Genomic DNA, 14,770 nt, shown 5'->3' on the forward strand with positions numbered 1-14,770 from the left:
TAAACACGTAGGGTCCACCATGATTTATATTTTATCCACTCCGTCCATCCATTTTACCAGATAATTTTAGGGCTCGAGCCCAAAAATGAAGTATGTCCAAAGCTCAAGTGGACCACACCACAGGAAAATTTGCAAATTGAACCTCGATCGTTGAAAAATTCTAGAGGGCCACGAGTTCAGGGATAACAAATAAAAATCACTGTGGGCCTAGCAAGGTTTCAGCGGTGAAAATCATTATTCCCACTGTTTCCTGTTATGTGGTCCACTTGAGCTTAGGATATGCTTCAATTTTGGGCTAACTCTTAAATTGATCTCTAAAAACGAGCCCAACAATGTATTTAACTCAGTACGCAATCGAATTTTGAAACATGGGGTATTTTCCATTTAATGAACAGTTATGGTTGCATACAATGAGTTCTCAAGTCCCGCCGGTTGGATCCCAATTAAAAGGTCGACCCAATGGATAACTTCCAGCCGGTTAAGTTGTAGTGAAACCAATCTTCCTAGTAAGTTGTCACCACCATGAGGATCACCTATCCTGAAAATCAGCCCCATCAACTCAAGACAACCACACCAATAGAAACATTATATATAGCCATTGATAAATAGCAAAATACCGGTGTGGTCTATTTGATGAGTGGGTAGGGCTGATTTTTGCATAATGCGTTCTTCATGGGGAGACCAATCTATCAAACAGGTTGGATGTCACCAAACAAGTTATACAATGGGTGTAGACATTAACCTGTGGTCCAACCAGTTCAACTTGAGGCCTTGTATGTAATTATCATGTCCAACGACATGATTCTTTATTTCTTGTTGTCAACATGATTACCATCATTTGGAATTTGAAAAAGCACAGGAATGCATGATTCAGTTGTCCAAACAGATAACTGACAGCATGATATACATTTGTATTGTCTGTTTTGGATTTGTACAAGTAGGTCCTATGCTTAGATGATCCAGACCAAAAGCCTCAAGGGCAATTTGATATACGGACCATGCCCTTAACGAACCACAGTACGAGAACATGCATTACGAGGTCAACTCACCATAACAGCATGAAATACAGTTTCAGAAGGAAATCCGTTCACAAGGTGCTGTCAGGAGAAGAGTTTGTTCTTTATCATCCCCCTTTCCTGCTTTCGTTAATTCATCCCACGGTGAAAAAGAAAATATTTTAAATGTCACAACTCCACGGGGACCTTATTTTTCTAGCTTAAAAAAGAGGAAAGAGGAAAAGAATCATCATTTCCAGCTTCAATAATACAACAATACAATGAAATAATTTAGGAGAGGGTAATATACTCTGGCAAAGTATTAGAGCTTGATATGCGGGAATCCAGAAAATGCAGAGCAGGATCCTAACCTCTGGTTCGTGGACACTTGTTTGTTGAAATAGGACCAACAGGTATTTTCCATTTTCTAACAGTATAACAAATGGCCACCAATACAATCTCCAGATAAATAATCAAAAAAGACTGCACACGTACATCTAAACTGGCAACCATAGTTTTGACAATTTTGATCTGAATTATTTGTACACACTGAATTTTTTTTTGCGATTCCTAAGTTCCAGCACATCATCCACCACATTGCCAGAGTATCGAAGTTTTTCTACTTAATTTATCACCGAGAAGGACGTCTAACATTTTCCTGGTCTGTCCACTCCATCATTCTACCCCACATAGCAACGAGTAATGAATGGTAGAGAACAAACCAGGCAATCATCTCGAGGAACAGCATGAGATTCGATCAAGTAATAACCCAAAATAAAATAAATTGTATTATCATTTAAAAAAAAAGAATGTTTTGTCAAAATAAAAGGGTGATCAACAGATCTCCCAAGAAACAAATCTTAATTAAAAGACATCATTAATCACTTAGTCTTTAATAATTCCTAAATGGCAAAAACCATTTGATAGCCCAACATAATACTCTAACCTACAAAACTGATCCAGAAGAAACCGGAGAAGCATTTTACCTTCTCACAAGAGAGATGCTTGTTGATTGATCCATGAGAGTTTATTCCCAACTTGGGGCTGCAGGTTGAGGAGCAAGAACCAGCCCAGGGGCAGCAATTGGTGCAGGAGCAGCAGCTGCATCCCATCCATCAGCTGATACAGGAACGGCTGTTTCACAAGGAAAGACAGGTGTCAGTGAGATTGTACACATGGCATACATCAACTAGGATTAAACAGACTACATTGTGGAAACCACTGTCACTAAGTCATATTCCAAAAATCAGATCTGGTGGACAATCCAAACATCTAATTGGTGGAAACGTATTCACTGAAATAGGACCAGTAGATCTCTTAGTTTCAGCTTTAATGGTCCAACAATGTCTACCAATCCAATAGTGAGATACCCAAGTAAGCCTACTTTTGAGTCATAATACATCTAACTGGTACAGGTCAATTTCAATTGATTGTGTGCCATGCCTGCAATTTCTCAGTAATTTAAAGAGCATATCAACGATCTCACTGCCAGAGTATCTAAGTTTTTCTCTGGTAACTGAGGATGTTAATGTAGCTACAGATGCAACAGAGCACTGTGAAGTGATGATGTTCATAGAATCAACCCCACATCAGAAACATGCTTGCAAAATACATGTGAGACAGAAAACTAACAAAGAATGCACATGTATTTGTTTGCATTCGCATGGGATGACTGCATGCAACTCATAATTTCAGCTAATGTCTTGAAAAATGGAAGTATTATAAAAAGTTCCGGCTGTTCAATGGTACTGCTTGATTGTAGAGTACCATTCACACTTTAGTATGTTCAATTGGGACCCGTTGTTTGCCATCCAAGCCATCAACAATATCAACTGTGAATGGTCCATGAACTGCAGCACCCATTTCCATTTAGCTAGGGCCTGTTTGGTCCAGGCTCTGGGGAATTAAATGGTATGGAATTGCATCAGATGGGATTAACACCATTACTGCACAATAATTGCGTGTCTGGAAATACCATGGTGTCCTTAGGCAAAAATACCAGATTATGCAAAAACCCTGTTTGGAGGACTATGGAATTGCAACCAACAGACTAGATTCACAACTGATGCCAGTCACTTGCGCACATATAAAGCTTGGATGTCATGTGTAAAGGATGCATATGGATGGAGTGCATGAATAAAACATGTGCATCAATGTGGGGCCCACAGATGTAGTGGATATCCCACAATTTCCATGGAACCAAAGGCAAGTTCATCCCACTTAATCCTCTTAAGCCCACTGCCAAACAGGCCCCTAAAAGGCCAAATATTCTACAGGAAGGTTGGTCCCATATAGGGGAATATTTGGTCAGCAAAGTTCAATGTTTTCATGAGCAAATTTGCACACGGTAAAGCATGTTTTCTGTTTTCTTTTGTGAAAACCATAACGTGCTTGGTTGCATTATCCTGACCTGGAGCTCCATTCCAGTCGGCTGCAGGAATCGAAGTAATAGGAGGAACAACAGCAACAGCCCCGCTCAACTGAGCATCAGCGCTCTGAGCTGGCCACTCATCCCCTTGAAGACCAAGTGCTGCTGTAGGATAATCTATAGCTCCAAAGTCAGGGGCTGCAGCAACTTCCTCTTCTTCCTGCTCCTTGGCTTCCTCTGGATCCCGGTAGAAGAACAAGTCAACCTGTATATAGTCAGCATAGCAAGTTCATTAATACAAGAGCAGGCCATTTCTGGCAGACCAACAGTTGAAAACAACCCCTACCCCCTAAGGGCCTGTTGGTTTTTAAGAATTACACTGTAAATACGTGTAAATGAATAATAATTACTTTTTAAGTGGAATTTGGAAGAGAAGGAAATACCCCTCCTAAACGTGCCTCGAAAACCATGCTTGCTTGCATGAATGAAATGGATGAGAATTGTGCAGTGGTAAAATCTGCGGATGCCACAACAATGTATGTGTCTGATCCACGCCCTCCATCCATTTTACCATCTCATTTTAGGGCATGACCCCAATGTGGACCACACCATAGAAAAAAGGGGAGACAATGACGTCCACAGTCCACCGTTCAAAACCAAAACCTTCCTAAGGATAGGTCCACAGGGTTGTGGGCCCATCATCCAACCTATTCATAGGGTCATGCAAACATGGATGAAGGATAACATAACAGCTTGATCCAAAAACTTGTGGCCCCCACTAGGTTTTCAATGGTAGGCATTCAATTCCCCCTGTTTACTCTGGTTTGGTCCACTTAGCTTCAAATCTGCCTCATTTTGGGGCTCATGCCCTAAAATGAGCGGGTAAAACAAATGAATAGCATGGATAAGACACATACATAATAGAAATATACTGGAACAGAACAAATTCCAGCTATAGTTGGAAATATATCTGCTGGTACTTACCATCACTTCCCACTTATGTCCAGGAAGAATAGTGCCTCGCATCTGCAGAACCATACGTGCTAGCAACCAAAACAGACAGCCGATGCTGTGCTTCCCTTTGTTGTTGGCAGGAATGCCAATATCCACATACCGCATCGGTGAATCAGTATCACAGAAAGCAATTGTCGGGATGTTTCCGAGAGCAGCCTCCTTGATTGGCTGTCAAATGAAACAGCAGTAAATATAAGTAATAGGTGATCGAGCAGAAAGCATAAGCTGTGTATAATCTACAGAAGCATGCACCTGATGATCTGTTCTAGGGTCAGTAAGAATGAGGAGACGAGGCTCGTTGAATGAAGTTTGGAGCTGATTTGTGAAGGTTCCTGGAGTGTGCCGCCCTGCAATTGGATGAGCTCCAGTGTACTGTGCAAATTTCAAAACAGCTCGCTGACCATAAGGCCTAGCAGATTGGACAATGATGTCTTGAGGGTTTTCAATGGCAACAATAACCCTTGCAGCAAGTTGCAGTTTCTCCCATGTCTTGCCAAGATTAATGATATAAATACCTGAGAAAGAAGAAAGGATAAACAAAATGGTAAATGTAAGGGTTAAATACATTAGAGTTACTGGTTAGCATCATGAAGAAACAAAGGGTCTAGTCTTGTGGCCTAGCAGCTAGGATGTAACCACATTTGTCACAAAAAAATAGGTGCCTGAGAAAGAGGGTAGAGCAATTAGAATGGGAGATGGAGAGAAGAAGAGAAAGTACTGTGGTTTTGTTGGAAGGTTACATGTTAAAAATTAATATCCTTTGTTTAATACAAAAGCAAGAAAGTGTTGGTCAATGCTCCTTTAATGGCTTACTAATTGATTGCAATGTGACAAATCTCATTTTCAAAACACCAGGAAAACATCACTATAATTTCAAAATATAGGTTATATTTGTCACATTTTTTTGTAATTGTTGAGAAATTTCATTAAAAGAAAACAAAGATACAAAGCAAAAACAGGATAGATACTTCCCCTACTAAATAGGCTAGTCCAACCAGTTTCTTTTTTCATTTCTTTTAATTCTTTCTTTTTCTTTTTTGAAAGTTATGTGAGTTGAAAAAAAGAAACGAGGTGTAATCACAGCAAATGGCTCCATGGAAAAAACTAGAGACCCACTGGTTCCTATCAACATGTGAAACTAATATTTGCTCTGCGTGCCCAATCATAGCATCGCTGGTCAATGCAATCCATTATCTCTGCTACTGGCAACGTGGCATTGGGCGATAAAAGAAATAGAGCATAGAAATGAAGGTATAGAGATATCACTCGAAAGGAAAATGCAAAACACCATAATCTATCTTTTTTTTGTTTATGTGTGTTTCTAACATGGATCCACATGCATCTGTCTGATTGAGGTTCCAGACCAAATCACAGGTTCTGTTTGAAGATCTGGACCAAATCAGGGGTTAGATTGAACTATGGAGCCCATATATCCAATCCCAAAGACAACATAATGAACTAATTTAGAATGCGAGGAGTACAAGTCCATGCAGCTTCTTCTTTCTTTTCTTTTATTTTTTATAAGTTACATTAAGTAAATAAAAAAAAAAATCAAGGTGTAATCGCAGCAAACGGCTCCATGGATAAAACTAGAGACCCATAGATTCCAATCAACGTGCAAAAATAATATTTGTTCTGCGCCCGATCGTAGCATTTCTGGTCAATGCAATCTATCTTCTCTGCTACTGGCAACGTGGCATCGGGCGATAAATAAAATAAAGCATAAAAATTAAGGAAAGCTATAGACAGATCCCTTTAAAAAAAACACACGCAAAACATCATAATTTATCTTCTTTTTTTTTGTGTTTATGTGTGAAAACATGGATCATATGGTGCATCAGATCTTTAAAAGCATGTTGTCTATTCGCCAACCTATTGAAAGTCAGACAACTAGGGTCTAATCGAATAAAGATCGAGCAATGTTTAGGGGACTATGTCCCATTGCAATGAAAGGCAACGAAATGATTGAAATGAAAAAAACTATTGGTTTGCCATTTATCTAAAATTTACCAAGATGATCCAACTGTGCTTGAGTCGTATGTTTTCATCCCAAAAGTAAGCCTGGATCTAGTCTAAAATGGGTTTTAAAACATCCACTATGACAGCAATGAAGAATAAATGGAAAAATGAGGCAAACGAGAGAAAGAAAGAAAGAAAAAAAAAAGATATGAGTTTTATGGTCACAACACCCTGTAGCACCTGAGGCCCCGGACTCATGGTGGAGCCTGATGCGGGAGACAGCCAATTGCCGAAGGACATCCACATGCATCTGTCTGATTGAGGTTCCAGACCAAATCAAGGATCATATTGAACTATGAGTTTTATGGTCACAACACCCTGTAGCACCTGAGGCCTCGGACTCATGGTGGAGCCTGATGCGGGAGATAGCCAATTGCCGAAGGACATCCACATGCATCTGTCTGATTGAGGTTCCAGACCAAATCAAGGATCATATTGAACTATGGAGCCCACATATCCAATCAGAAAGCCAACATAATTAACTAATTTAGAATGTGAGGCCCACGAGTCCAACATGCTTCTTCTTCATTCTTTCTTTTTCATTTTTTGACAAGTTACATAAGTTGAAAAGAAAGAAACAAGGTGTAATCGCAGCAAACGGCTCCATGGATAAAACTAGAGACCCACAGGTTCCTATCAACATGCGAAACTAGTATTTGCTCTACACCCAATCGTAGCATCGCCAGTCAATGCAATCCATTATCTCTGCTACTGGCAACGTGGCATTGGGCGATAAAAGAAATAAAGCATAGAAATGAAGAAAAGGTATAGAGATATCGCTCAAAAAGAAAATGCAAAACACCATAATCTACCTTTTTTTTGTTTTGTGTGTTTCTAACATCGATAGACATGCATCTGTCTCATTGAAGTTCTGGACCACATCCATGGTTTGATCAAACTATGGCATAATGAACTAGTGTAGAATGTAAGGCCCACAAATCCAACCAGCTGCTTCTTTCATTTCATCTCATTTCATTTTTTCATTTTTTTTTTTTGGACGAGTGCATTAGTTGAAAAAAGAAAAAGAAAATGAAACAGAAACGAGGTGTAATCACAGCAAAAGGCTCCATGGATAAAACTAGAGACCCACAGGTTCTTATCAACATGCGAAACTAGTATTTGCTCTGCGCCCAATCATAGCATCGCCAGTCAATGCAATCCATTATCTCTACTACTGGCAACGTGGCATCGGGCGATAAAAGAAATAAAGCATAGAAATGGAGGTATAGATATATCGCTCAAAAGGAAAATGAAAAAAACCATAATCTATCTTTTTTGGTTTATGTGTGTTTCTACCATCGATAGACATGCATCTGTCTCATTGAAGTTCTGCACCAAATCAATGGTTTGATCAAACTATGGCATAATGAGCTCGTGTAGAATGTAAGGCCCACAAATCCAACCAGCTGCTTCTTTCATGTCATTTCATTTCTTCTTCTTTTTTTTTTTTTCTGACGAGTGCATTAGTTGAAAAAAGAACAAGAAAAAGAAATGAGGTGTAATCACAGCAAATGGCTCCATGGATAAAACTAGAGACCCACAGGTTCCTATCAACATGCAAAACTAGTATTTGCTCTGCGCCCAATCGTAGCATCGCCAGTCAATGCAATCCATTATCTCTGCTACTGGCAACGTGGCATCGGGCGATAAAAGAAATAAAGCATAGAACAAGGAAAGGTACAGAGAAATCGCTCAAAAGGAAAATGCAAAACACCATAATCTTTTTTTTTTTTTTTTCTGTTTGTGTGTGTTTCTAACATCGATTGACATGCATCTGTCTGATTGAAGTTCTGGACCAAATCAATGGTTTGATCAAACTATGGCATAATGAAATAGTGTAGAATGTAAGGCCCATAAATCCAACCAGCTGCTTCTTTCATTTCATTTTTTTTTTTTTTGACAAGTGCATTAGTTGAAAAAAGAACAAGAAAGACATGCATCTTTCTGATTGAAGTTCTGGACCAAATCAATGGTTTGATCAAACTATGGCATAATGAACTAGTGTAGAATGTAAGGCCCACAAATCCAACCAGCTGCTTCTTTCATTTCATTTCATTTCTTCTTTTTTTTTTGACGAGTAAATTAGATGAAAAAAGAACAGGAAAAAGAAACAAGGTGTAATCGCAGCAAACGGCTCCATGGATAAAACTAGAGACCCACAGGTTCCTATCAACATGCGAAACTAGCATTTGCTCTGCGCCCGATCTTAGCATCGCCAGTCAATGCAATCTGTTTTCTCTGCTACTGGCGACGTGGCATCAGGCGATAAATAAAATAAAGCATAGAAATGAAGGAAAGCTTTAGAGAGATCCCTCGAAGAGAAAAACACAAAACACCATAATCTATCTTCTTTTCTGTTCGTGTGTCTGACATGGATGCACATGCATCCGACTGATTGAGGTTCCAGAGCAAATCACGGGTCCTGATTGAAGATCTGGACCAAATTAATGGTTAGATTGAACTATGGAGCTCACATATCCAATCCAAAAGCCAACATAAATAACTAACTTAGAATGTGAGGCGCAAGAGTTCAACCAGCTTCTTCTTTCTTTTCTTTTCTTTTTCTATCAAGTTGCATAAGTTGAAAAAAGAACAAGAAACGAGGTGTAATCGTAGCAAACGGCTCCATGGATAAAACTAGAGACCCACAGGTTCCTATCAACATGCGAAACTAGAATTTGCTCTATGCCCGATCGTAGCATCGCCGGTCAATGCAATCCATTTTCTCTGTTACAGGCGACGTGGCATCAGGCGATAAATAAAATAAAGCATAGAAATGAAGGAAAGCTATAGAGAGATCCCTCAGAGAGAAAAATGAAAACACCAAAACACCATAATCCATCTTTTTTCTATTTGTAACATGGATCCACATGCATGTCTGATTGAGGTTCTAGACAAAATCAAAGGTCCTGTTTGAATATCTGGATAAAAATCAATAGTTAGATTGAATTATGGAGCCCACATATCCAATAAAGCCAACAACATTAACTAATTTAGAATGTGAGGCCCTCAAGCCCAACAAGCTTCTTCTTTCTTTTCTTTCTTTTATTTTTTAACGAGTTACGCAAGTTGAAAAAAATAAATGAACTGTAATCACAGCAAACGGCTCCATGGATAAAACTAGAGACCCATGGGTTCCTATCACCATGTGAAACTAGTATTTGATGTGCCCCGTATCACAGCATCACCAGTCAATGCAATCCATCTTCTCTGCTACAGGCAACATGGCATTGGGTGAAAAATAAAATAAGGTGTAAAAATGAAGGAAAGCCATAGAGAGATCCTTTGAAAAAAAATTGCACAACACCACAATTTATCCTCTTTTTTTTTTTTTGTGGATGTGTGTTTCTAACATGGATCGAATGGTGCATCAGATCTTTTAAAGAATGCAGTCTATTGGCCAACCTGTTGAAAGTCAGACAACTAGGCTCTAATCAAATAAAGATCAAGAAATATTTGGTGGACTATGGACCATTGCAATGAAAGGCAACAAAATGTTTGAAGTGGGGAAAAAACCGATGGTTTGCTATTTTTCTAAATTTTACCAAGATGATCAACTGTGCTTGAGTCATGTGTTTTCATCCCAAAAGTCTAGTCTAAAATGAGTTTTAAAACATCCTCCATGGTAGCAATGAAGAACAAATGGGAAAATGAGACAAATGAAAAAAAAAAAAAGGTGAAGAAAGAGGCATCTATTCTTTTATGGTAATATCGCCCTGTAGCCCTAAGGCCCGGACCCATGGTGGAGCCTGATGTAGGCAACAATTGATTGCCAAAGGACATCCACATGCATCTGTTTGATTGAGGTTCTAGAGCAAATCGCAGGTCCTGATTGAAGATTTGAACCAAATATCAAGGGTCAGATTGAACTATGGATCCACATCTAATCCAAAAGATAACACAATTAACTAATTTAGAATGTGATGCCCACGAGTCCAACTGGCTTCTTCTTTCTTTTCTTTCCTTCTTTTTTATTTTTTGACAAGTTACATAAGTTGAAGAGAGAGAGAGAGAGTGAAAAACGAGGTGTAATCGCAACAAAACGGCTCCATGGATAAAACTAGAGACCCACAGGTTCCTATCAACATGCGAAACTAGTATTTGTTCTGCGCCTAATTGTAGCATCGCAAGTCAATGCAATCCATTTTCTCTGCTACTGGGGACGTGGCATCAGGCGATAAATAAAATAAAGCATAAAAATGAAGGAAAGCTACAGAGAGATCCCTTAAAAAATGCAAAACACTGTAATCTGTCTTTTTCTGCGTATGTGTGTTTCTAGCATGGAAACAATGGTGTATCAGATCTTTTAAAAAATCTTGTCTATTGGCCAACTAGTTGAAAGTCAGACAACTAGGCCTTAATCGAAGAAAGATCAAGGACGGTTTGGTGGACTATGGTCCGTTGTAATGAAATGCAACAAAATGATGGGAATGGAGAAAAAAAAAAAAACCTAATGGATTGACCATTTACTAAAATTTACGAAGACGGTCGAACTGTGCTCGAGTCATGTGTTTTCATCCAAAAAGTAGGGCTAGATCTAGTCTAAAACGAGTTTTAAAACATCCTCTATGGTAGAAATGAAGAACAAATGGAAAAATGAGACAAATGAGAGAGGGAAACAAGGCCTCTATACTTTTATAGTCATATCACCCTGTAGCCCTGAGGGCCGAGGCCCCCCAACCCATAGTAGAACCTGATGCAGGAGACAGCCAATTGCCGAAGGACGTCTCGTCTGATTGATGTACCAGACCTATCGCAGGTACTGAGTGAAGATATGGACCAAATCAAGGGTCAGATTGAACTATGGGGCCCACATCCAATCTGGAAGCCAACATTTTAGAATGTGAGGACAACAGGTCCAATCAGCTTCTTCTTTCTTTTCTTCCTTTCGTTTGCTTTTTCTTTTCTTTTCTTTTTTTAATTAAATCAAATAAGTTTTTTTTTTTTTTTTAAAAAAAAAGAAGAAGAAGAAATGAGGTGTAATCGCAGAAACTGGCTCCATGGATAAAACTAGAGACCCACAGATTCCTATCAACATGCGAAACTGGTATTTGCTTTGCGCCCAATCGTAGCATCGCCGGTCAATGCAATCCATTTTGCTACTGGCAACGTGGCATCAGGCAATAAATAAAATAAAGCATAAAAATGAAGGAAAGCTATAGAGAGATCCCATAAAAAATGCAAAACACCATAATCTATCTTTTTTCCATGTGTGCATTTCTAACATGTATCCAATGGTGTATCAAATCTTTTAGGGCCTGTTTGGATGTCTGTAAGTTACTTACAGGTAACCTGTTTGGATGCCTGTAAGTGACTTACAGGGAAGTGACTTCTCACCCCCATCCCCCTGCAGTTTTTTGGTAGATTTGCATGTAAGTGACTTACAGGCTGTAAGTTACTTACAGGTGAATTTTCTCTCCCAAACACCACCTGTAAGTGACTTCCCTGTAAGTCACTTCCCACTAACCCAACTTGCAAGCATCCAAACAGGCCCTTAAAGAATGTTGTCTATCAGCCAGCCTGTCAATTGTCAGACAACTAGGCTCTATTCAGATACATAACACGAATGCTTTAGCGGATTATGGATCATTACATTAAAATTCAACAAAATAACGGAAAAAAGTTCGTTTTATGTTTTGCCACTTTCCTGATTTTTGCCACAATGATAGAACCATGCTTGTGTTTTGATCCAAAACTGGCCTGGATAAAGTCTAAATTTGTTTTAAAACATCCTCTAGGGTAAAAACGTAAAATTGGAAAAGAATTTTTTTTAAAAAAAAGTCTTCTATAGTTTATCCCCTTGTATCAGCTGACATGGGCAAAATTATTACAGGGTTATCATGAAATGGAAAGGGTTGGCAATGTTGCAATATCCGAACATTTTCTTTTGGACACACGATTTCCCTCAGTTGCCTAGACGGACCATTGCCTAGGGACATCTAGAGCATTTGATTTCCCTCCTTAAGTCATGTGCTCAACACCAGGTTCAGGTGAAAAAAGGAAGTGAAACGAAACGAAATACTTCACCAGAATAAAACAAAAATGTGATGTTCAAACAAAAGATATAGCATTTATGTTCAACTCATGAATAGTACTGGTGGGACCAGTCTTAGTCATCTAGGCGGTTTGGCCAGTGGGCAAACCTCCCCAATCAGATTATCTAGATATCCTATTGGCGGATAGCAAACAGACACTTACAGCCAATGGTAAGAATTTAGCGGAGAAAAACACATGCCTAGTCAGATCCTTGCGATCGTCAAATATCATATACTTTTCGGGTGTCTCCCAAATCACGATACCCAGCACGGCCAACAAAGCTTGTTCAATTGAGCATTACACAACTCGCCGTCAACCAAACAACGATCTCCACATTTCAATGCTAACAAATACTGATTTCAATATCACAATCGAATCCCTACATTTACATGAAAGTGCCTATTCCAACTTAGAAGAAAACTATTTGAGTTTCCACTACATATGTTCATCCATAAACCCTAACGAAAACAAGACAATCCAAACAGATGCATAAACAATGAATGAACAGACAGACGTTCGAGATTCAAAGAGAGAAGATTTGAAGAGTATCTGACCGTCGGTCCTTCTCTTGAAGACGTATCTTTCCATTTGGAAATCGCAGTTCTTAGTGCCGAGATGAACATCGGCAGCCAGCATCATCTGTATATCCGCCTCCTTCTGGGATAAGCCGCTCTTCGCTGCCATGACTGCAAGCTCTGAGAAAAATGAAAACTAGGTTTTCTAATGAAATAAGAGCAGAGAAGAAGGAAAGAAGCTGCTGCGCTGCCTTCTCTTTCTCCTCTGTCTTGAGAGGTAAAACCCTATATGTTATGCATATTTATAAGCTTTAGAAGCATTCAGAAAGAACCTTGGAGTTAAAAAGTTATTACGGAAATACCATATTCCATACCCGAGACGACCACCCTTCCGAAAGGGGTTCGCGACTCCCCTGCCACCAGTCCCGTGGCTGGTGGTCGGTGCTCTGTGGGCTCGACCATGATGTATGTGTTTCATCCATTCCGTTCATCCATTTTTAAAGATAATTTTTGGTTTTATTCCAAAAATTATAGGTATACAAATCTCAGGTAGTTCACACCACATGAAAACAATAGTGATTGGATATCCACCGTTAAAATCCTCCTAAGGCCCACTGTACTGTTTATTTGACATCCAATCTGTTGATTTGGTCATAAAGGCCCGTATGAAGGGAAAAAAAAAAATCAGCTTGATCCAAAACTTTTATGGCCACCAAAATGTTTTTTTATGGTTGACACTCATTCAACACTTTTTGTTGTAATGTGGTCCACTTGAGATTATGATATATCTCATTTTTTTGTCTCATACTGTAAAATTATCTGTAAAAATATATGGACGGCACGGATGAAACACATACATCATGTTGGGTCCACAGAGCACCGACTACCAGCCATTAGTGTCAGGGGAGTAGCCAATCCGTTCCCCACACTTCCGCATCGTACGAGAGATACACGTGATGAGAGATAATAATTTTTAAAAAAAAATGCATGGCAGGAGATTTTCAGGAGAACACGACCACAAGATCCAGACCGATCATTAGTTTGGACCGTTGGATACCATTGTTCGGACTTGAAGTCAGATTAATCCGATGATCAGGTGGACCACGCCCGTAGAAAGAAAATGAACAGATGTAAAGTCACCAATGTCCAGCATTCAACGTACATCTTTTCCCCCTGAGAGCTGACCATCTTGGCTTTCAGGAGAGTGTATGCTCACATAACCTCCATATGGTACCTGGACCGGATTTACACACGTGTGCGTTCCAGGAATGTTCAATCTACGGTCTTCGAATCAGACACGTGGCATACATGCGAATCAAGACTAAGCAATTCGACGTACTCAAGATCGATGGAGCACAGCCACTTTCCCGGATTGCATTTGAACCGGTGGCCATTTTAATTTTAACCATTTTATGTCACTTGGATGAAGGGTTGCTTTTTTGACATGGCCATCCACGGTAGGGCCTTCTCGGTGATTGGTATTGATCCAGGACCCATTTTCAAAGTGTATGGAAGTCACATCACTGGATAGCTAATTGCAAAGGAAGTGAATTGGGTTGTGGGGCCAACAATGACGTATGTGTTTTATCCATGCCCGTTCATCCATTTTGTCTGGTCATCTCAGGCGATGAAGCTAAAGCGAACCGCACCACCAGAGGTAATGATTTAACAGTTATCGAATTTTGAATCAAGCTAATATTTGTATTTTCCCTTCATGCATGCCGTGTGACCTATGTTGGGTGACAAATAAACATTTTGGTGGTCCTTAAAAAGTTTCAACGATGGGTATCATTATCTATTGTTGAGCTTCGGATCTACTTCAT

At 39.5% G+C, this 14,770-nt stretch overlaps 1 protein-coding gene and 10 non-coding genes across 11 annotated transcripts; all 11 read right to left on the bottom strand.

The window, feature by feature from the left end:
* Window positions 1-1,760: 1,760 nt before the first annotated feature.
* On the bottom strand, window positions 1,761-13,225 carry LOC131217308 (small ribosomal subunit protein uS2-like). The gene is made up of 5 exons (XM_058212224.1): window positions 12,987-13,225; window positions 4,630-4,892; window positions 4,348-4,545; window positions 3,406-3,628; window positions 1,761-2,129 (listed from the first exon to the last, which is right to left on the bottom strand). Exons 1-5 carry the CDS (start codon window positions 13,114-13,116, stop codon window positions 2,023-2,025), a joined length of 921 nt encoding a protein of 306 aa, XP_058068207.1. The 5' UTR covers window positions 13,117-13,225; the 3' UTR covers window positions 1,761-2,022.
* On the bottom strand, window positions 5,447-5,600 carry LOC131223734 (small nucleolar RNA snoR2/U65). The gene has a single exon (XR_009160656.1). It is a non-coding gene; the product is annotated as a small nucleolar RNA snoR2/U65 (small nucleolar RNA).
* On the bottom strand, window positions 5,932-6,083 carry LOC131223722 (small nucleolar RNA snoR2/U65). Its single transcript, XR_009160653.1, has one exon. It is a non-coding gene; the product is annotated as a small nucleolar RNA snoR2/U65 (small nucleolar RNA).
* Window positions 6,977-7,128, bottom strand: LOC131223680 (small nucleolar RNA snoR2/U65). Its single transcript, XR_009160625.1, has one exon. It is a non-coding gene; the product is annotated as a small nucleolar RNA snoR2/U65 (small nucleolar RNA).
* Window positions 7,440-7,591, bottom strand: LOC131223717 (small nucleolar RNA snoR2/U65). Its single transcript, XR_009160648.1, has one exon. It is a non-coding gene; the product is annotated as a small nucleolar RNA snoR2/U65 (small nucleolar RNA).
* On the bottom strand, window positions 7,891-8,042 carry LOC131223702 (small nucleolar RNA snoR2/U65). The gene has a single exon (XR_009160633.1). It is a non-coding gene; the product is annotated as a small nucleolar RNA snoR2/U65 (small nucleolar RNA).
* LOC131223692 (small nucleolar RNA snoR2/U65) lies at window positions 8,510-8,661 on the bottom strand. The gene has a single exon (XR_009160629.1). It is a non-coding gene; the product is annotated as a small nucleolar RNA snoR2/U65 (small nucleolar RNA).
* LOC131223712 (small nucleolar RNA snoR2/U65) lies at window positions 8,999-9,150 on the bottom strand. The gene has a single exon (XR_009160643.1). It is a non-coding gene; the product is annotated as a small nucleolar RNA snoR2/U65 (small nucleolar RNA).
* LOC131223752 (small nucleolar RNA snoR2/U65) lies at window positions 9,482-9,632 on the bottom strand. Its single transcript, XR_009160660.1, has one exon. It is a non-coding gene; the product is annotated as a small nucleolar RNA snoR2/U65 (small nucleolar RNA).
* On the bottom strand, window positions 10,421-10,573 carry LOC131223706 (small nucleolar RNA snoR2/U65). The gene has a single exon (XR_009160640.1). It is a non-coding gene; the product is annotated as a small nucleolar RNA snoR2/U65 (small nucleolar RNA).
* Window positions 11,372-11,519, bottom strand: LOC131223672 (small nucleolar RNA snoR2/U65). The gene has a single exon (XR_009160622.1). It is a non-coding gene; the product is annotated as a small nucleolar RNA snoR2/U65 (small nucleolar RNA).
* Window positions 13,226-14,770: the final 1,545 nt, after the last annotated feature.

This window comes from Magnolia sinica, chromosome 1 (assembly GCF_029962835.1).
Source record: "Magnolia sinica isolate HGM2019 chromosome 1, MsV1, whole genome shotgun sequence".
In the NCBI taxonomy this organism is placed as follows: domain Eukaryota; kingdom Viridiplantae; phylum Streptophyta; class Magnoliopsida; order Magnoliales; family Magnoliaceae; genus Magnolia; species Magnolia sinica.